The 22,964-nt window shown below is 40.7% G+C and overlaps 1 protein-coding gene across 1 annotated transcript in view; it reads left to right on the plus strand.

Annotated features, from left to right (window-relative positions):
* The window catches only part of PHLPP1 (PH domain and leucine rich repeat protein phosphatase 1), a 177,707-nt gene that overhangs the window by 90,396 nt on the left and 64,347 nt on the right, over positions 1–22,964 (plus strand). The window contains exon 4 of the mRNA XM_019729352.3: positions 11,553–11,719. Within this exon, the coding sequence (XP_019584911.3) occupies positions 11,553–11,719 (167 nt within the window). The remainder of the gene's footprint in view (positions 1–11,552; positions 11,720–22,964) is intronic.

A 22,964-nucleotide genomic window follows, 5' to 3' on the forward strand; every position in this document is an offset into this window, starting at 1 on the left:
CATCCTAACATATGCAGTGGAAAGAGGCTCTGTTTGCTCACCATGGGTACGAGTAGCCAGCATGTTTTCAGAGTGGCTGGAGGGGCAATGAGGTACAAAGGCTTGAGGGTAACTGAGGGAAGAAAGGAATTGTAACAGCCACATACATATGAGCCAGCTTCCACAGTTAGCAACTCGCAGCCAGTTGAGTTTTATATGTATATAAAATGTTGGGCTATATATATATATCATATATATTTATATGATATAAGATATATGGCCCAGTGTTATAAATTCATGCCTCATAAGACCACTTAGTTTGTCCACGCGTCTCTCTCCTGGTTTATCAGTGGCTGATGTGCAGGCAGTTGCTGGTGACTGTGGCCATCGCAGTGGTTCTCTCTCCTACTGTTTCTTTCAGTTTTAACTATAGTGTTTTAATTCTAGCCCATCTTTTTTTTTTGAAAAAAAAAAAAGCCACTGCAATAAACTTTTGCTTGTCATGATCTATTGGGTTTACCCTTAAAATGCATAAGGTAGGTAACTCGGCCTATTTCATGCTGAATTACAGATCACGTGAAATGGTGAGTAAACATCACCCTTTAAGTAAGACTAAGATATACGATGAGTCACAACTGAACTTTTGTGTTCATGTGCTTTCAAAAGGTCTTTTGTTGTCCAGATTTTACTCAGCATACTTTACTAACCACTTGAGTCAAATCATTCTAGCGTAACAGGATTGAGGTTTTCAGCATGTAGGCTTGTGTCACTAGGAACCCTTTAAGATTACTTAGTCATGTTTTACACATATTTTGCTTCTGAATTTTTTTTTTTTTTTAAAGATTTTACTGGGGAAAGGAACAGGACTTTATTGGGGAACAGTGTGTACTTCCAGGCCTTTTTTCCAAGTCAAGTTGTTGTCCTTTCAATCTCAGTTGTGGCGGGTGCTGTTCAGCTTCAAGTTGTTGTTCTTTCAGTCTTAGTAGTGGAGGGCGCAGCTCAGCTCCAGGTCCAGTTGCCGTTGCTAGTTGCAGGGGGCACAGCCCACCATCCCTTGCGGGAGTTGAACCAGCAACCTTGTGGTTGAGAGGACGCACTCCAACCAACTGAGCCATCCGGGAGGCAGCTCAGCTCAAGGTGCCGTGTTCAATCTTAGTTGCAGGGGGCAGAGCCCACCATCCCTTGCGGGACTCGAGGAATCGAACTGGCAACCTTGTGGTTGAGAGCCCACTGGCCCTTGGGAATTGAACTGGCAGCCTTCGGAGTTAGGAGCACGGAGCTTCAACCGCCTGAGCCACTGGGCCGGCCCCTGAGCTGAAGTCTTGATCTCAATAGTTTGACTCAGTGGTCCTAGTTTTGCTCTTTGGTACACCACAAGAGAATTCTCCTCCCTCTCCTATCTGATAACCTCTAAGGACTGAAGAGTTGCCATGGTTTCTGGGACCTCCCACTCCTGAGCAGTTTGTTTTCAGGAGAAACATCTCTGGGCCTTGTCACTTGGTTCCCATGTCCCTTCTCTAGTGTCCTTTCTGAGTGCTCTCTGGTTTCTTGATATATTTGCAGATACCATCTGCCGAGCACAGAGTATGTGACCATTGTTTTCGTTTCTTTAGACAATATTATGTCCGTAGTGAATTAGTTATTCGTCCATGAGGTCAACACCAAAATAAAAAGACTTTTTGTTTTGTTCTCCTCCCCACAACTTGTTAATAGGCATGCTAATAATAAAATTATTGAGCCTACTGAATTGATCCAGTAGTGACAGCAGTAATGCAAATAGTAATAACTAACATTTTGGTAACTTTTTCAACATGCCAAGCACTGTTGTAGGCGTTCTGTAGTAGCCTTGTTACCGTCTTTCCCGGAAAATACGACCTACCCGGACAATCAGCTCTAATGCGTCTTTTGGAGCAAAAATTAATATAAGACCCGGTCTTATTTTACTATAATATCAGACTGGGTCTTATATAATATAATATCAGACTGGGTCTTATATTGATTTTTGCCCCAGAAGACGCATTAGAGCTGATTGTCCAGCTAGGTATCATTTTCAGGGAAACACGGTAGGTCGGTGCTCATAAACTCTAGGAGCTGGGCTTTACGACATTATCATCCCATTGCACGTGAGGAAACTTAGGTATAAACTGAAGTATTAGGTTGGTGCAAAAGTAATTGTGGTTTTTGCAATTATTTTTAACCTTTTAAACTGTAATTACTTTTGCACCAAATTAATACAGTTTTATGCAGGAAGTTCTGCTGCCTTGCTTTTTTTTTTAATTTTTTTTTTTTTTTAATTGGGGAATATTGGGGAACAGTGTTTTTTTCCAGGACCCATCAGCTCCATGTCAGGTTGTTGTTTTCAATCTAGTTGTGGGGGGTGCAGCTCACTGGCCCATGTGGGAATCAAACCAATGACTTTGTTGTTATAAGCACTGCGCTCTAAACACTGAGCCAACCAGCCGCCCGCTCTTTTGCTTTAATTTTACTTCTAATGTTTTACAGTGGCCTGAAGGGACAAAACAAACCAATACTCAAATAACAACTGAGATTTACTGAAAATGACAAAGTCCTTCATGTACAAAGTTGTCAGCAGAATCCAGGTCTCATGAGTAGAATAAAATGTGGTTTTATTCAAGCAGTCTATTGAATGAGGTGTACTGCTAAATAGCCGCTGTACACTGACCACTGGTCTTCTTAAATGATGACCAGAGGTATTTAAGAAATCTGAGGTGCCTTCTGAGCCGTCCAAGGCAGATTAAACTGGTTTCAGTGTTGAGGGAACTACTGTGTCTAATTCTTGAAAAACTGGGCAAGTATTGGTATACGAGGAACTTAGCATACGTGATTAAACCAGATTTCTGTATCTGGTCATGTTCTATTTTGAAATTAAATCATTGTAATCTTCTGAGTTGTTTAGACCACCATAAATATATAAATATATATATATATATATATATATACACACACACACACACACACACATACATATACATATACATATACATATACATATATTAATATCTTAAGAGTTTCGTTTCCATGATATATTTATCTTGGAAAACCCCTATATTTGTAACCAAGAGTATTGTATTTCCTACAACTACTTTAAGGAGTTAAATTCTGCTACTCACTGGTCTGATTTATACTTTTACAGAGTAAAGAATAGTGGAATAATTGAAGAAATATCAGAAATATCTCTGTGTTAAACATACCAGGTCTTGTATACAGACTTGCAAGTTCAGTTATAGTATTTCTTTAAATAGAAAGTCAGAATATAAGTGTTTCGTGGTCAGCTGTCTTTTCCCTTCTCCTTTGTCAAGGAGATGCCACCTTTGGGGGAATTCGGTAGTGATGGACACATTCTCAGGTAGTGACATTCTAAAGAGGTTGTTTACATATGTTTTGCCAATAAGGAAATGAGGAAGGAACTCCGAGTTCAGATTTGATCTCCACCCAAGCCGAGCTCTATTTTTCTGTTGTTGCTGAGAAACACAATGGGGTTTATGTGTGTGGAGGGGAGATAACTGTTAGAGTGACATAGTTAATGATTCTGGAAGGCCGTTGGTGCCATCTCCTCTGAGCTTTTTATGCTTGCTTCAGACTCAGAGAGAGTGAGGTGGCAGGCCTGTGTTTCCAGTTGAGGCTGCAAAGTGAGCTCCCTGGACAAACACGGCCGCTCCGCCTGCGTGTTGTGGGGCTGTGCAGGTCTCCGCAGCAGAGGCTGGGAATACCACCCGTTTAGTCAAGTGAGGCGACTGTTGGCGCTGGTGACGTCACCGAGCTCGGAGGCTTGTGTACTCTGTTCTGTGTGCTCTCATCACTCCATTGCACATGGGCTCTTAAATTACGGTTGTTCAGGTGTCTGTGTCCTCAAGAGACCAAACTCTTGAAGACAAGGAATGCACCTTTCCAGGACCACGCACAGTGCCTGGTTCATGAGATAAAATGATAAATATGTTGAAAGATTTACTCATTCCGGTTCCTTTCACTCTCCTGGCAAAGAGAGCTGGGAAGCCTAGGAGGAGCTTATTCTAAAAGTCTCTGCATTGTTTTGGCTGTATTGTTGTCACCTGGAGCTGTGACAGTGAGCCCAGTGCCTTGTTTGTTTGTCTCCTTCTTCTCCAGCCTGTAGCTCTCTCCGCACTCTTTTTATTGGCGGGGAGGAAAGGGGGAAAGTGTTCCTTAACTACGTTTTAACTGTACCTTATAGTCTTACTAAGCCTAATCGTAAAATCCTAGTCTCCTCCCCTCCCTGAATGCTTTCCTCGGCATAGACTCCCTCTCCCATTTTTGCTAATGAATGAATGACAGCCTGTCCAGACCTTCCTGTTGTTTGTCTTCATTGATTTATCGTTTCATGACCTCTAGTGATTTAGAATGATATGTAAATTTGTATCTTTTATTTCTTGTGTTTTTCCCCCATATCATTTAATCATTTAAGGCAAAAAAAAAGTAAGATACTGGAATTTCAGGTAGAATTTACTAAGTCCAAAATTGGCAGCTTGATACGCTCCTATTAGGACATTACCATTGTAATTAATTTTATAGGAATTTTCTACATCTGTTAAACAGATTTTATAAAACAGTAATTAGTAAAGGATCAAGAAATGAGATGTCATTGTGAAGTGGTCTGGGGTCAGTTAAGGCATTTCTTAGATTGGTAGAATTTTTTAAAGAAATGATTGCGTGTCGTGGAGCAATGAGAATTTAAAATGTTTTAAATTGGAAATTTTTGTTTGATATAAAATACTGCAAAACTTTCTAAATGAGTTTGAAATTTAAAATAAGTTGTTAGAATGCTTAGCTAATAAAGATTAATAAACTCTGTTCTAAATTTATATTCTCCTACCCGATGCCTTCCCAAAGCATTTTTTGGGGAGTGAGAATGAAAACTAGGTTAGTTAAGGTTAAGAATTTTTTACAGAAGTCTTGTAAACTCCCCAGAGACTATCCCTGTAGCCAGGGCATAATTTCCCAAGCCACTAAGGCTAGGCCAGAGCAATTAATGACTCATAATGCCAGTTTACGGCAATCTTTTACTTCATCCAAGCAGAATTATTTGTGCTATTTCAGCTGCTTTGACCAAGCCTTGCAGAGTCATTTTGCTTAATTTGAACCTGCTATACACATAATAATGATAAATACCACTTTACTAAAGCACAGTGGGGACAGAAAAATCACATGACTCTCATTCTGAGCTTTCCCCTGCCTATGAAAGATGGCCGTCCACCACGTGGACATGGAGCATAATGGGAATGATGCAGACGACAGTCCTGCTGCAAGAGCAGATGATAATTTTGAAAGTGTGGTGGGGATACTTTTTAGGGATAAGACAGAAATATATATTGGTACAGAAATGCAAGTCAGAATCAGAGCAGAGCCTTTTTTTAAACATACATGTCCTAAAGGTTGGCAGTGAAAAAAACTAAGGAAAGTGCTGAGCTGAGTAGCACGTTAGAAACGCATGGGAGCCCAGCAGATAGTCTGCATAGGTCGTTGTTCATACTGTCATTGTATTTTTACCCCACGGTGTTCTTTGGGGGAAATAATGTAAGGGCCAAATGAACTTTCTTTTCATACATGTTTACAAATCATTTGGAAAGAAGCCAACCTGAACAGGTGGTTGGGGTTCATGTTCATTTTATTGTATCTCCCAGAGTATGTAGGTTCATGGTGGTGCCGGGGGGAATCCCATTTAATTTACTAACTAAATTATCAGCCTTAAAAAAAAAATGTTGTTGATGACACAGACTAGCCCTAATTTCCAAGCCACAGTTACCTTGAGCTTTCCTTCATGGACAGTGAGTTCCTCGCTGGTCATGGGCTGCAGAACCAGTGCAGTGTTTCTGCCTCTGGGTGTCGGAGTGTTATCTGTGGACCTGCTTGATGAGCCGAGGCCCGGCCTGTATTGCGGTTCTCTTCTTGTCTTACAGATTTCCGGTGCTTGTAACTGTGTGCGTTGCTCTAGGGCTACCTGGTCTGCAGAGCCTCTCCTGAGGTTTTCAAATGAGAACATTTTGTGTATAGCAGCTTGTTTAGTTGACCAGGGCAGATATGACTTCTTCCCCTTTAGAGGTGAAGCACCCGAAGGACAGATAGGTGACGTGACTTCCCCAGGGCCGCATGGCGAGAAGTGGTCGAGGATAGCTCTGCCATGGGGCCCTTTCTGTGTGTTGAGCTGCTGGGGCCTCCATTCCGTCTCCCACTATCCTCATGTTTGTGGGTGTAATAGAAGTACAGTAGCTTTCGCCAGAAGATTTTATATTCTAACATGAGGTCCTTTCTATAACAAAGATTTGAGGTGATTTCTGTGCCTATTTCTTTGATTTTCTTTCCAAATTTCTGTCGCCTTTTAAACGTTTCCTATAATCTTTTAAAATTCAATTAGGTGCTCACCGGTAGCATCATGGCTGCCCAGGTGGACAAGCTGTGTGAGGTAGGAGGGGGCCGGGCCATGATGGCAGAAATGGTCTCTCTGGGGGCTGCTCCGTTCCCTGAAGTCTGTGTGTGGTCAGCAGGTATCTCCTCTGCTTTTGTCCGGGAGGACTCCCGTCTGTCACTGCCCTGTTTGCACTGCTAAGGCCCAAGCTTACCCTAGGATGGCAGCTAATGGTCTTTGCTCTGGTCTGAGGGGTTATGCTATGATTTTATCATGGGAGTTAGAGGAGCCTCTCTTGGCTGAGATCTGAGCTCTGCCCGGGCCCTGACTTGATGGCACGGCATTCGTAGTACAGGCTGGTACTGAGTCGGCTTCTGCTACTGCTTTTGTGTGACCTTGGGCACACTCTGACTCAGTTTAACCTTAACCTTTGAAATGAGGATAAGTCCTCACTGCACTGAGTTGCTGTGGAGATGAACCTCAATGTGATGTCGAAGGCGCGCCTCTCAGACGTGAAGCCCCCCCCACCCCGCGCTAGCTATTGTTATCGTTACTACTACTTGAAAACAACAAAAAGCTAGGATAATAGAAGGCTGCTTGCTCTGAGGTATACAGGTAGCTCTCTGATTTGTTTGTATTACTTATTTAGGTCTTTCTTATTTTGAGAAGGATCTTAGTTTTAATAGGTACTATATAGGTAGCCTAGCCGGTAGATTTTTTCGTTTGGAAGTCAAGCAAAACCTCTTGGTGGTGGGGTCCCTATGTGCCCAGGCTGGTCTGGCAGGCGCACTTCAACCTCGCTTTGTGGCAGGCAGAGGACTGGACAGAGGCGCAACGAGTGGTAGCGTTTGTGGTCACCTTGGCAGCTCACTGCCCCGCGGCCATCGTGACACATTTAATTTCTGTTCTTGCTGTAGACGTTCCCAGTTCTGCCACGACTCCCACAGCCTGCTCTGGCTTGTTGTAGCTTTGTTACTGTGGTTTCCTCTCCCCCGGTTTCCAGCAGGAACAGCTTGCGGTCCAGAATGAGGAAAGGAATCAAATACAACTTGACATTTAATCATTATCTTTTAGTTGTCCAAAGAGAGTATTTAGTGGGATGCTTCAGTTGAAATAGAATTTGTTCTCTTCAAAGTAATCTCCACATGAAAGAATATACTAGATGGATCAGATGCAAACTGCTGAGAAGGGAGGGCTTGTAAAGTAGTCCGGTGGCCATTCTTCCAGCAAATGCTTTGGAGGGTCATACCAAGGACTGAGGCTGGGGTGTATCAGTGAACAAAACAGGCAGAAATCCTGCCCTTTTGAGCTTCCAGTCTAGAGACAGAGACGCTTCTCAGAACCTTCCACACTTTTCATTTTGCTCCCATGAAAAACCAGCGACCTAAAAGGATCTGCTGCCCACCCCAGCCCTTACCTTTCTTACCTCCTTCCAGGTCACTCCCCTCACCTCACTGCTCTGCATTTGTTCCTCAAACACGCCAGGCACATTGCTTTTTAGGGCCTTTGCTCTGGCTACTTCCTCTGTCTGGAGTGTTTGTCTTCTGGATAATTCCGTTCAGCTAACTTCCTCAGATACTTCATGTCTAAATGTCACTTTTCAGTGAGGCCCCCCGACCGACTTATTTAAATTACAGCCCCCCACCTTCCCAACAATCCTGACCCCCTTTTCCTTTCTCTATCTTTTTTCCCATAGTACTTACCAACCTTTAACATATAATTTACTTCCTTGGGAAGTGCATTTCATGAGGGCGAGGATCTTTATTTTGTGTACTGAAGCATATTAAGTGCTTTCCCAGGTGAGGAATTGGCAAATAGAAGGTATCTGGTCAACATGTTGAATGAATGAAATGAAAATTACTATGGAACAAATTAGGAAGGGTATATCCATTTCCTATGGCTGTTGTTAAATTAGCACAACCTCCGTGGCTTACGACAACAGAAGTTTGTTCTCTCCCAGGTCTGGAGGGCAGAAGTCTGAAATCAGGGTGTCAGCAGGGCCGTGCCCCTTTGCGCTGCAGCGGAGAACCTCCAGCTTGCCTCTCCCGGCTGCTGGCGGCCCCGAGCGTTCCTTAGCTGTGGCCCCCTCCACTGCAGCCTCGGCCACCACGGTCATTGTCACTCAGAACCCTCTTGTCCTCATATCAGGATCTGTGTACATGTATTAGGTCCCACCAATAATCCAGGGTAAGCACCTCCTCTTTTGTTTATAAAGTAATATTCACAGATTCCGGATTAGATGCAGACGTACCTTTTGGGGGCCACCGTTCAGCCAGTGCAGTGGGTTAAGGGGATCCTTTGGTTACAGGAGGAAGACTCATCCCTTCATTACTGCCCAGTGTAACACCGAATGCGAGGAAATCCAGAAGACTGTTTTCATCTGTTTTCCCTGTTTTTACTGACATTTTTATTGAGGTGACATTATTTTTTCTAATCAGACACACATGCACACACACAAAAGAGCACAAAGGATAGTATTATAATTTCATGTACTGGCCTCCCCAGTTGTCAATATATTGGTATAGCTCCTTCATCGCTTCTGTTTTTCTTACAAGGAAATAAACATTACAGATAAACTCCAAATCTCCTATCTTCCCATTCCTCTTTCCATTTCCCTCCCTGCCTATCTAGAGGTAATCACTGTCATTAATTTATACATGACCAATGTATGATTTGTAGCTTTATTGCACATGTAACTATTCATACATAATATATGGAGTTGTGTATGAAAAATGTTTTTCATAAGTGGCATTATACTGTATGTAGCATTGTACAGCTTGCTTTCTACCAATCTGGGTTGATACGTATGAATCTAGTTGATTCATTTTAGCTGTAGCTTTAAGCAGGAGGTTCTCTCTCTTTCTCCCCCCCCCCCCCCCCCGAATATATAAATCCCACAGAAGGCCTTTGATTAGCCTGGTTTGTTTGGATCACTTGTTTGCACGCATTGGATCGGTGTGTGGGTTCAGCAGATGGGGTCCTCTGATGGCTCAGCCTGGAGAACACGCCTCCCCCTGTGTGGCCAGAGGGTCAGCGTACTTCATTGGCTGCTCTCATCAGGATTACATGCATTTGAAGGATTGTTACAGGAAGAAGTGGGAAAAGGGTCGCGGGCAGATAAAAACACAGATTTTCACTCGAGTTGCAGCCTTGAGCTTGGACATCCTGGTCCCTGGGAAGCCTTTCCTGCCTCCTTAGATCACGCCCTGGGCCCTTAGAACCATCCGCATGTACTCTCGTGGCTGCGCTCTCCTTCTGTTAGGTGTCCTGACTCAGGGCACATATCTTGTTTTACTGCTGGGCCTCAGGAGATACGAGCTCTGGCACACCATTGCACGCTCAACACATATTTTTGAACAAATGGTTTGACTGAGTACAACTTTCAGCCTCACTTCGTGCCCGGGAATCCTGTGTGGCTGTGGCACGTTTGCACCTGCCTTTCAGGCCCATTAAATTCTGGCTCTTTTCACATCTTTTGATTTACATGGATGATTTGGCTCTGTTTGGGATTTTCTTTTTCTTATTTAATGGTGAAAATTCAAGGAAAGATGAAATTGCTAAAATGCAAACCAGACTTCCTTTGTAAAATCTTTTGAGTTGAGCCCTGCCAGGCCTTTTCTACCTCCCCCCGCCCCCCGCCCCCGTTACTCCCTTAGCTTTCATGTGTGCACAGTAATTTCATTCTAACCTAAAACATGCCATCAACACTCTATGTTTTAGCATCAGGAGAATTTGGATTCCAGTGGATGTAAGATGTGGACCATTCTATTTGGAAGTAGTAGTGGTAATGCGAGTACTAGCAGTCACCGTTTAGGGAATGCTTTTTCTGTGCCAGGCGTGTAGATATGTCTGTTATGCAGTTGAGAAAACTGGAGCTTGGGGAGCTCAGTGATCTGCTCCGGATTCTCTCAGCTCCTAAGTGGGGAGCTTGGGATGTGATCGCACACTGACACCAGAGCCACGCTCCCAAGGACCGTGTTCCGCTGCCTCCTGTAATTAGGAAAAAGACAGCTGGGCTTTGGTAACAAAAGAAGACATCAAACTGATCATAGAGCTTTGGGAAAGATGGTGCATGCTGGGGAGTCAGCCCCGAGCTTAGAACAATACTCCCAGGCCCTCTGTGGAAGAAGGTGCCATGGTGTGTGTAAGTGGGGCTGCAGCCATGCACGGGGGCATGAGCAGGCACCTTAGCCGGAATATTGGCGAGAGCATTTGAGAGATACCGGCTACCCAGTGCTTTCTCTGTATGCACCATGTTAGTTGGTCCGCAGGCCTGGGACTCTGGCCATGGTAGGTCATTTAATCAGGAAGGCTTTGAATATATGGATAAACATTTGGACATTAAATAAATATTACTTACCGTGTTTCCCCGAAAATAAGACCTAGCCAGACCATTAGCTCTAATGCGTCTTTTGGAGCAAAAATTAATGTAAGACCCAGTCTTATTTTAATATAAGACTGGGTATAATATAATGTAATAGCGGGTATAATATGATATAATACCAGGTCTTATATTAATTTTTGCTCCAAAAGGCACATTAGAGCTGATGGTCCGGCTAGGTCTTATGATCGGGGAAACATGGTAAAATACCTACATGAAGCAAAACATGGTGCATTTATAATATCTCACTGAAACTTTGTGGGAGAAACAAACTTGAAGTTTACAGCAGGCAAACAATGGAATCCGATTATATACTACCTTTATTATTACACATACGTGCAAGACTTGTCTTTATTCTTGCTATTTTAAATCACAACATACAAGGACTTTCATAGGTTCAGTCTAGATCTTAGTGTCTGTCTCCCAACCCTGTATTTACTCTGACGTCTTGTATTATTTAGCTCTGAATTCTCTTACCATGGATGTTTTCAGGAACATAACCCCTATAGTTGGAGGTGATTGCTGATATCACTAAACGTGATAGGATAATCTGTGCTCTTTGTAACCTGTCTCCCATACTAGGTTACTGTAAATACTTGCCAGGCAAGGACACTGTTTTCTGCTTTTACAGTATGTACTTGACTCAGGTCTATACTAAGTAAACACTCTATTGGTTTATGTTTGGACTCATAGTGCTACTTGTATAGTGTGTGTGTTCCCATCAGGGTTATTTTATTTCTACCCACAGAAAGTCGTTAGAGTATAAATGGATGGAATTAGAATTGAATCGTGCTTCTGTCCCCCTCCCTCTAGGTTGCATCACAGCGCATCAGCTCAGTGGACCTCTCGTGTTGTAGCCTGGAGCATCTGCCTGCCAACCTCTTCTACAGCCAAGACCTCACTCATCTCAACTTAAAACAGAACTTCTTAAGACAAAATCCCAGTCTACCAACTGCCAAGGGGCTCAATGAACTGCAAAGGTGAGCATGCAGAAATGGGAAGGGCTGTCAGCTTCTGGTTGTTCCTGTAATATTCTGACTTAAAAAGCTAGTGTCTGACGTTTCTCGTTTAGAGGGCAGGATAGTAGGACTTTATTAGTGAAGACATTATCAATTCTCATCCTGAAATTGTTTTCAAGGTTCCTGCCTTTGAAATGAATGATTTATGGTATTTATTAACTGGATAGATTTACATAAGAACATTTTTCTTTAAATCACTGCTATTTCTTAACTGATCTACAAATGTGCCTGTGAAAAGTTAATGATGTTTGGTGTGTTACTTCTGAACTACAGAGATTTGGTCAGATTAAATTCTTTTGAAATGTACAAAAGGTAGAGTTTTTTTCCCCATGAAAAAGACATTTCCTTAGAAATTTAAGAACTGAGGTTTAAATCCATTAACACCGTGTGGGTCACCTAGGTGATTAGTGTGTAGCTTTCAAGAGTCACATATCAAATGAATAGGGGTCTGCTCCTTTGTAAATAGAGAGAAGGGACTTTATTTGCACGTATCCAAAACAGATTTAAGAGTTTCCCTTATTCGTTTCCTTTTCCTTTTTTAGAGCAACGCTCAATCTTGATTCTGTGGTAAATGAAGCCTCTAATACTTATGTATTTGTTGTAAATATATGAGACTATAACTTAAGAAGAATACAACTTTAAATAATCAATTGTTAATTTGTTCTTAAATGACCAGTGATGATCAGAGATTAAACTATGGTAATTAACCATTGTGATTATGTGTTTATGGTTTTTAACATCCAGAAAGAATAATTCAGTGTTTATTATAAACTTTTTGCAGATATGTAGGAAAAAAGGGAACATATTTTAATGGTCTTTTCAGATAATTGTGAATATCCTTTTGATACTATACCAAAACTTGACAAGTAATCGTTTCTTAAATGTTAGTTTTAATGTGGAATCTAAAACCCTGTTAGTGAACTTTTTAAATCCTTTTTACATTAGGATCCATTGGCTTTTCTTGCACTTTGAGTGGATCTCTGCCCATGCATCATTTTACTGCATTATGTATTTTGGAATACTGGTTTGTTGGGTAATACAGATATTCCACATGGTAACACATTTCATTATACAATTTGAAGAAGTTCCGTTTGTTATTATCACTACTGATCTCATCAGAAAAATCTTTATGTATTGGAATGTTGTCAAGCTCACTGTGAAAACGTTTTCCAAAATTTTAATTTTCAATTGAAAGCTTGAAGCCTATCCTTGGCAACAACAACTGTCAGTTGTTTTTCCCGAATTGACCTTCTCCCTTCATTGTAGAGAAAATGTCTGCCAAATACCCAAGTCTAAGTAACGAGTTTGTCAGTTGTTCTTTCAAGTAAAAGTGCTATTCCATAAACATAGCGAATAGTTTGGCTCACAGCTCAAATAATCGTACAAGTGACCTCCTTGAGATAACCATCACACTTTAGTATACAGAAGAAGTGCTTTATGTGTACTTCCCATTTTATCACCCAAAAAATAAAGGTCAAGATGTAACACAAAGAATTTTCATGCATCATCAAGGACATTTTTAAGGAAAACTGGCATTACAAATTTTTAAAAATAATTTTTACTGGATTGCATGGCAGAGAAGAACTGGGGCAGTTTGGTGCTGCATTGAATTAGTTACATAGGCAGTAAGAACGCCAGTAAGATATTATGCTTGAGCACTTCCTCATTGTTCCCTGGAGCTGAGAAGTACAATGAAAGGAAAGCACAGCGAAATTCTTGAGCTTAGGTTTTCATATGCCCTATGAATTGATAATAGTATTTTTATTGACACTAACTATAATAAAGTTACTACGATTTTTTGCCAAAGGGTTACATCATGGTTGAGTCTGTTTCTGAGTTTTGAAATTATTTGGAAATATTTTTGTGTATTTCATAGCAGTATAGGCTTCTGTACTTCTATTATAGAACATCAAGAACTTTACATCATATTATTGAATCTCCTAGTGTTTTCGAACCTAAAGGGGCATTAGTAGGGTTTCTGGGTGGCATTCCCACCCGTTCTCAGGAATGTTTTTCGCCTTCCTGTTCCCGAATCCTGAGATATAAACTGTTTTCTGTTCTCCAATATGAATCGTTTCCACAAAGTGACGGTCTATACTACCAACCACCTGGGTTCAAGGAGTCGATTTTCCCGATTTACCCACTAACTTTTCTTGGGATTTGGGAACAGAAAAGCGAAAAAAATTTCCAAGTACGGGTGGTAATTCCTGCCTGGAAACCCTAGCGAGAAATAGGAAAAATGTCTAAGAGATACATTGTGAGTAGTACGTTTATTTCCATTGTGGGTATTACTGGGTTCAAGGAGCCGATTTTTCCAATTTCCCGACCAACTTTCCTCAGGATTCAGGAATGGGAAAGCAAAAAAAAATTCACGAGAACGGGTGGGAATTCCCGCCTGGAAACCCTAGGCATTAGAATACATCCAAAGCAGCACTCTCATCTTAGAGATGATACATACAGATGGAGATGTTGAAAGCCAAATTCAGGTTAACAGTTACCTTCTGGGAGGCAGTTAGGGGGGTGGGATTAGGGAATGGTTTGAAGAGGGTTACAAATATATCCATAATATTTTTTTTTTTAAAGAAACTTTTTTGGGAAATATTGGGGAACAGTGTGTGTCTCCAGGGCCTATCAGCTCCAAGTCGTCCTTCAATGTAGTTGTGGAGGGCGCAGCTCAGCTCCAAGTCCAGTTGCCATGCGGGACTTGAACCGGCGACCTTGTTGTTGAGAGTTTGTCTCCAACCAACTAAGCCATCTGGCCACCCCTGTAATATTTCTTAAAAAAAAAGAAAGAAAGAAAGAAAGAAATTAGCCCCAAATATGACAAAAACATTAATCTTTGAAAAGGATAAATACTTGGTACTTGGATGCTCATTATTTTCTGTATTTTTCTATTTGTATCTTTCATAATAATCCAAAAAATAAAACCTAAACAAAAAGAAAATCAAAATGCTTCTATATTCAAGGGGAATGTAATGCTTCTAAAGAGCCAGCACTTGTGGACTAAATGAATAGATAAATGGATGGATATTTGTGGCAATGCCTCGATTATTAGTTCTTTCAGCGTCTCCTGATTGGTCCCCCATATCTATTGTTTCAACATCTGTAAATATCTTTTCAACCCATCACCCCCTTTCTGCTCCCTATCCCCCCCCCCACACACACATATGCCCTCTACCAGCTGTCAGAGGAAGCACTTCCCAGCTCTCACCTGGAATATCGCAGGAGCTTGGAGAACTGGTTGTCTTACTGCCATTTTCTTACTGCAGTTCATTCTCGCTAGTTTTCTTGCCTACTGTTTTGTACATTTCTTGGTTTTGTTTTGTTCTGTATTTTTAAAAAAATTTAAACATTTTCCCCATCAAGCTAATAGCCTATATAGATAAAACAAATTAATTAGCAACAAGACTTAAAGCGAGGTGCCTAGAACTCCAGCCCCTCCCTACACCAAGTCCTGCTCCCCAGGCAGCCTCCTTGGAGGCTTTTGCAGTTTCCCCCCATCTTCCGAAATATTATGTATATACTACTGTTTAAAAATTTTTGGTTCTTGGACATGATATGTTGCCTTATTACTGTGAAGATGGGTATTTAATTCTTTCACATTGTGTCACACACACTCCCGTCCCACCCCCGCCCCACAGCACATGCGCTAACTGCTGCTTCCCGTCTTCTCAGCGCATAGGTATCAATGTTCCGTTGTGTTGAGAGGTGACACTATGTAGAGCAGGGAACCGTGATTTGCAGGTAAGGCACTTAAGTGCCGTGATTCATCTCCTTTATTGTGCTGGCTGGATAGCAGCCTCTCTTTGTCACTTGTGTCCTTTCCCGTTTCTCTGGTATCCCTGAGCTGCTGACACAACTCTATGCTGTCTTCACACCTTGTCTGGGGCCGGAGCCAGCGAGGTCCTTGCTCCCCTACGCCTGCTGCATAGATGTCGTCCTGGGCTTACCTTTTGTCGTTTTCCCGGTCGTAACCTTTTCCTTGCTCCTGTGCTGGACCCCGCCCCTGCTTTTCCTGTGTCTTGTGACTTCTTTCTTGGTTTACTCCCTCTTTTTAATGGAATGTCTTTTAGGATCTCCCTGAGAAAGGGGATAGGGAAGCAAATTTATTAAACACTGGGTATCTGAAAATGTTTTTTCTTTCACATTTGATTGATACCTTGGCTGGCTTCTATAATAGTAAGGAAAACAGGTTCCCTCAGAATTTTGAAGCCGGTGTGCCATGGTTTTCTAGCTTCTACAGTTGCTTTGAAAAGCATTATCCTTTTCTGATTTTTCTCTGTAGGTGACCTTTTTTCCTCTCTCTCTCTCTCTCTCTCTCTCTTTTTAAACAAGCCCCAAAAGATTTTAGGATCTTCTTTTTATGACACACTTTTTATTTTAGCCACTATGACGAACACTTGATATGAAAAAATTTTGTACTTCAGTTTTGGAAAACTTTCTCATTATGTTTTTTTTTGATAATTTCCTCCCCCTTGCTTTTCTTTTTTCTTCCTCTGAATTTCTGTTAGGTGGGGGCTCCTTGTTTCTCCTCTAATTCTTCCTATCTCTTTGTCTTAATGTCCTACTTCTTAACAGGTTTTCTCTTGTTTATCTTAATCTTTCTGAATTTCTGCTGTCCTTCATTTTCAGAGCTCTGTTTGTTTGTTCTTTTGTTTGTTTTTTAATTTGTGTGCATTTTAATAGCATTCTGTTGTGTGTGTTCCCCCCCCCCCCATGGTGCATTTCTCTTTCTGAGCATATTTTATTTATTTATTTACTTTCTTCTTGCACTGTCTTTGTTTCTTTTTTTCCTGTTTGTATAGATATCTGATTTTTATGTTACTAATTTGACTTTACTATTTGGTGATCATTTGCTCTCTGTTCCTAGTTAATGGTGAGCCACTGAAAGCGATTTGGATTCCTTGGCCTGTGGTCAGGGCTTCTCCACCATACAGGTTCACTGCTACGGGTGGGCCTTGTGTTTTGGTTGGGGAACTTCCAAAGACAGTATCTGTGGATCTTTTCCCTGGGGCACCTCAGTTTTACGGGAGAGGAATCCTTTGGTCTTCTGCCTGGCTAGTGCATGCCAAGATTCAGAGAGCTGAGTGGGGAGGAGAGCTGGAGGCTCAAGGCTTAATGTGTGGATATGTATTCGATTCCCCTGTTTGCAGAACAGTGTTTTCTGCTATGCCTGGTGTCTTTGAGCCAGGAACTCTTTGGGTCATTTTTTTCCGGGGAATAAACTCTCCTGCCGGAATTGGGGAAAGGATGGGATCTAACACCTCTTTATATAACCTTTTGAAAGGCTTTTTGTAGAAGTATAACAAAAACATAGAAAAGGCACAAATATGAGTAAAATATGATGGGTTTACAAAGTGAACACATCCATTTAACAAGTAGCAGTACTGAGAAGTAGACGTTTACTGCAGTAGAGGTTTCTGTTTTGTATCTCCTGCTCTAAGCACGGGGGATAGGCGGAGGGGACTTGGTATGTGGGGCTCAGCGCCTGGCGACCGCTGTGTTCCTTTGGAAAAAACTGTGCTTTAAGCCAGTTTCCTTTTCACCATATACTACTATGAGATTTTAGTCTCCCACCCACATTATCCAAGAAAGATTTTATTGGGAAATCTTCAAAGTAATAAGCGTGTAAGTATACATGCACATGTGCACACATATTTAATGCTAGGAATTGGTATTCTGTATTTTGCAAATCATGTTTATGCTTCAAACAGTATTAATGTAGTTCTTTTAGGTTTATACAGTTAGTATGTCGTTTTGAGAATATGCCATTTATGTTATTGCTTATTTTTATTTGTATGCTTAAGGAATGTGTGCTAATCTCAAGTGTGTGTTTCGCAGGGAACATGTTAGAAAGGTCCCAGAGCATAATTTATTTTTAAGTTTTTACCTAAGTCTCAAGGAATGAATGTTTAGATTACAGAGTTGGAGTAGATATCCAGGGGGAAATTTGTTAAGTACAGTGCAATTATAACACGTGGGAGTTGTGAGACTTTTTCTCTTAAGCACATATCCCCTTAATTTTTCTTCCTATTGCAAATTCTCTCTTTAAACAAATGAGTTACTTTCACAGGACATTTAAATTGGTATTTGCAGCGGCATTCTAAATCTGGAAAGATGGCATGCTGATGTACACACACACACACAGGTCAGCAATTTCAGAGGAAAAACATTGTTCTTGGAATGACCACTGTTTGTTTTTCCTTTATTGGAACTCTTCAAGTTAGTTTATAGAGGAGAGGCAAAAATCAGTAGTTTTGGGTAGTTTTAATGGGTTCTTTTCTGATTCTGTGTGTCACTAGTAATTATAATGCATTATTTACCTTTATCTATGTTATTAGTAGTTCAGTTATATTAACTATATCTTTATTTAGATGACCCAGATGGTATTAGTGCCAAGATTGTTATTATTTGCAATGGTGAATTGTTTTTAATAAAAGTCTCTTTGTAAAGTCAGTGAAGGTGACAACTTTTTGCCGATTTAAATTCAAGGAATATAACTTTCTTTCCCAGGTCTTAATTTTATTGTTTTTAATATTGTATCAAAGCAGTGTGAACTTATTTGTGCTAAATTATATTGGTGTTGAAACGTGTTGCTGTACTGACAAATTCAGCTCTTTTAAATTTATCATTTATTAAAAGTTCATGGGTGATAAAAAAGTTCATGGGTGGAATATTGCATTGACGGACCCAGAGTTTGTGAGGCATCATAGAGCAGAGTTCTGTCATGGTCAAGTCCAGCACACTGTTTACAAAGAGCAATGGAGAAAACGAACTCGAAAGCAGTGTTTGATAGTAATGCTTTGTATATCTGTGTTCCTGGTAGCTTTGTCCGTGGGATTTAGAAAGTTTGCCATTTAAGTTGAACTTAAATGTCTTCATTTTAGCTCACTTTAACTTAGCAATCACTTCTACCTACCACTTTTAGAGATAAGCCTGTATTTTAATAAGTATTAGACAAATTGATGATAATTAAAATACACACACTTAAATTGTTTAATTGTATGCAAATTGGAAATTACACAAATTATAAAATAATTACTATCAGAAATTGGTTATGTTTCAGTTGTGTTTGATGGCTGGTGGTTATTCATCATTTTCATTCATTAATACAGCAAGTGAATCTGCTTTCCAGCTCTTGATAGTTGTATGTGAGTTGGTCTAGAGCAGGGGTGTCCAAACTTTTTGCAATGTTTTTTTTACCAAGGGCCATCTGCAGTAAAATACACAAACAGCTGGGCCACTCACTCGAGGTGAAGTATGTATTGCCTCACCTGGTTTATTTAAGTAAACTAAATATATTTTTGGAATTTGCTGCGGGCCAATTAACAATGGATTGCAGACCGCAGTTGGCCCGTGGGCTGCAGTTTTGACACCCCTGCTCTAGAGAAACAAAGCTATCATGGTGGAGGGTCCCAGCAAGTTCTAGGAATCAAGCTACTCTTTTTATAGGCGGATTACTAGCTTCAATTTCAGTAGTAGTTGGTATTTCAAATTACTTGATAAATCATGTGTGTCTTTAGCTCTGTAGAATTATTAATGTGCTTTTACCATATGTAATTCTGAAATAGGCAATAAATAAATAAAATAAGTAAATAAATAAATGGAGATGTACCACCATCAACTTTTTTTTAACATTCTCCTTTGAATACTGAATTTTGTTGTTGTTTTGTTGCTATTGTCCCTTCACAGTTTCACAGTATTTTATGCACTATAGTTAAAGAGCCTATTTTTATAAAGATATAATACCTAGGAAGAGCACTATTGCCTTCACTTTTAAATATTTGAGTTTCCATTTAATTTTTGCCTGAGTGATTCACAGTGTAGATAAGGAAAGACTCGACTTCATCCTGTCACCTTTATTACTTACCGTGTTTCCCCGAAAATAAGACCGGGTCTTATATTAATTTTTGCTCCAAAAGATTCATTAGGGCCTATTTTCAGGGGATGTCTTATTTTTTCATGTACAACAATCTACATTTACTCAAATACAGTCATGTCATCTTCTGCTAGAACATTGTCATAACGTTCTAAATGTGTCCATCTGACTGATGATCTTAACTCGGGCTTATTTTCGGGGTAGGTCTTATTTTTGGGGAAACATGGTAACTGTTTTCTGTATTCATCGTGTTTACTCTGCCTGGCTTTGAATTCCTAGAGGGCAGGAGTCGGTTCTTCCTTAGAGGGCGGACCTATTGCCAGGTGTTGGCAAATGAATACATGTGTGAGTGAATGGTGATGGGAATTGTCTTTTTCACCTCTGTGTTAAGTATACCCCAGTTCTTTGCAAAAGGTATTTGTAGCAACTTGTAGGAGGAAATGAGACTGGTACTTTATCATTCATTATATTTCACTTTGGTTGAAAGCAAGATGAGAAAACAACCTGCATAGTGAGACGATTCAGAAAACATTACATAGAAGAAGATTTGCAACAAAGAATTTGAAGTTGGAAAAGGAGACATTAGCTTTAAAATGGATAGTATATGATATTGGACTTTATTAAAAAAAAAAAAAATCTATGGGTCTATTCGTCATTCTGTAAACATACCTCACATTCACCTTACAAGGAATGTGCCGCTCCTAACTTTTCATCTGCCAAACCCAGACTCCACCTCCTGAATCCTCCCTACCCTTCAAAGCATATTTGTAATGACTTTTGTTTCTTGAAACTTTTGGTTATTTCAATTTCATGTGACCCTTTTCTCTTCTGAATTGTTAGCTTTCTTTGCACTTCATGCACTTATCAGTTATACCTTTGAGAGTAAAGATGAGGTTTCCTTATCCTTTGTATCCTTCCCCCCAATATTTAGCTAGGAGATACAGATATATATACAGAGAGAGAGAGAGAGAGAGAGAGCGAGAGAGAGAGCGCCTTACTGAATATTTGTTGGTTGTCCTACCACCAATGATAATCAGAAGAATATGATCCTAAAACTTTCAGAAGAGAGCATCCAAAAATGCTTTGAACAGTGGAACCACTTTGTCTATTTAGTACTCAAGGTGACTATTTTAAGGGGACAGTAGTCATTTAGAATGACCGTTGATCTGTTACATTATATTTTATGGTACCTAGAGATCAATTTCAAGAAATGTAGGAGTGAATATGTAGTGATGGAGCCTTAAGTACTATGGTATGAGTATAATGTTATGTAAAATAAGGTCAAGATTACCTTTGGGTCAAGGAGAAGAGTGAATTAAAGACTTAAAGGAAAGAAGTGATTTGGGCTCTGATTAGATGTGAAATTTGTTTTAGCCGAAAAGAGTAAAAGAGATGGGGGGGTGTGGATTTTTCAAATGGGAAAACAATGGGAGAAGGAACGAAGTTGAGCTGGGTGTGAAAGTATGTGGGTGTAATAGAATGGAAGTTATGAGAAAATGAGCATTGAGAAACTCATAATTATGCTTGGCATTTATTAAGTACCTTTCTTCTTAGAAAACTTGATTTTCCACCTTTTTAATCCCCATGGAGTGGAAAACAAATGACCTTATTTCCTACTCTGTTCTTTCAGGGATCTGGCATTGCAGAGCTGCAAAGTTACTCACGTTAATTACTTATCCGTACCAAAAGTTCACATTTCCAGGTTTTCATAGAGAACGATTTTAATTTTTGTTTTTTATCAGTAATTCCTGAAAACTCACTTTAAATGGAAATAGTGATGATTCCTTAACATAGTGGAATCAAGAGTAGCAAGCTGAAATATTTTGCAGTTCATCTGCCAGACTTAAACTGCAGTACTTAGAACAATTTCAGCTTCTTTGAAGATGCTCTACCATATAAAAAACATTACAAGCGAACAAGAACTTCCCATTGCCAAAGAACGCATATAGCCGATGTATTCGAGAAGAAACAGTGCAAGTGCTGCTCAGGGATAGAGATAACCTTGGGAAGGAATTTCCACTGCCGGGGCTGGAGGGGCTTGCCAGATGTGTAAGGAATTTCATGTTGTATGTATGGAATGCCCTTCTTTCAGTTAACTCTTCCCAACACTGGAAGTTCCTTTCTTATACAGCTTTGCTTTCAGATGGAATTTTGATCCTCTTGGGAAGCTTTCCATTTCACACAATGCCCATTTTCCTTCCCTGAGCCTTTGATCAAAGGAAAGCCTTTACTTGGTGCTTGGGGCGCCGAGATTGTGTAGCCTTTGGTCCTCTCCTTGGCATCCACTCCTAACCTCATTTCTGGCAATAATAGCCTATTTTATTCTTCCCTCATACAGCACATTTAAAAGGAGTGTGGGGAGGTGGGGGGGAAGCTTGGAAAGAAACAAAAGATTTATTTATCAGCCAGACTGTACTAAATTACAGTTTGCCCTATTGACTTCTTGGGGTCCTTTAAGCTGTTCTTTAACTTTTTCCCCCCACGTAAATAAAAAGCGGGGCAGGATCTTCAGGAGGCTTGGCTTGATTCCAGGGAGACTGTTGTATTCTGGCCAATTCCATTCTCCTGTTTGTTTTCGTTGAGCTCTTTGCTGTATTCTCTAAGCTTTGACTTAACTGTAAGAGTTTAATGTTCCACACAGTATTTGTAGATATTTGCCATTCTGAGTGGTAACACACTTTTCACTCTATGTAGCTCTTAAGGGACAGTGATAAGCATACAGTGAAAGGACCAACAGATGCTTATTTTGTGGTGGTGGATGACGAAGTGTCATCGTAACGTGGAACTTGGGAACATGGTTACCGTCATTACTGATGACTTCCGAAGTCACTGGTTGCCTGTGTGAAAACACTGATGGAAACCAGCAGTGTCCCTCCTTCTCCCTGTATTCTTTGCCTGTGTCGGACAGGCCCAGCCACCTCTGGAACTCCTTCTAACAACTCACATGTAACTTTTGAAAATTAAGGGCCCACCAGAGTTTCTGTGTTTCCTAAGAGAGTCTGTAATTTTGATGTCACTCACCATGCTCTCCAGAGTAACAGGGCCTTGAACAGGAGGAGCTCTAGTCATGCCTGTCATTTCCCCACGGGTGGGTTAGGATGATGCTGCTAGAACTGGCAGGATATTGACTGACCTCTCTGAAGTAGGGTCCACCCATCCCTCCCTGGTGAGGTCTTTGGGAAAGATAATTAACCAGATAACCTTAGGAAAAAGTCTGACTTACCAAACAGTTGTTTCTTTCCTACAGTTTAAAACTTGCTGACAGAATGCATGCTGCGTTCACCCCACATAGCAGTGTGTGTGTGTGTGTGTGTGTGTGTGTGTGTG

The sequence above is a fragment of the Rhinolophus sinicus genome, chromosome 4 (genome assembly GCF_057876585.1).
Source record: "Rhinolophus sinicus isolate RSI-liver-muscle chromosome 4, RSI-T2T, whole genome shotgun sequence".
NCBI lineage: Eukaryota > Metazoa > Chordata > Mammalia > Chiroptera > Rhinolophidae > Rhinolophus > Rhinolophus sinicus.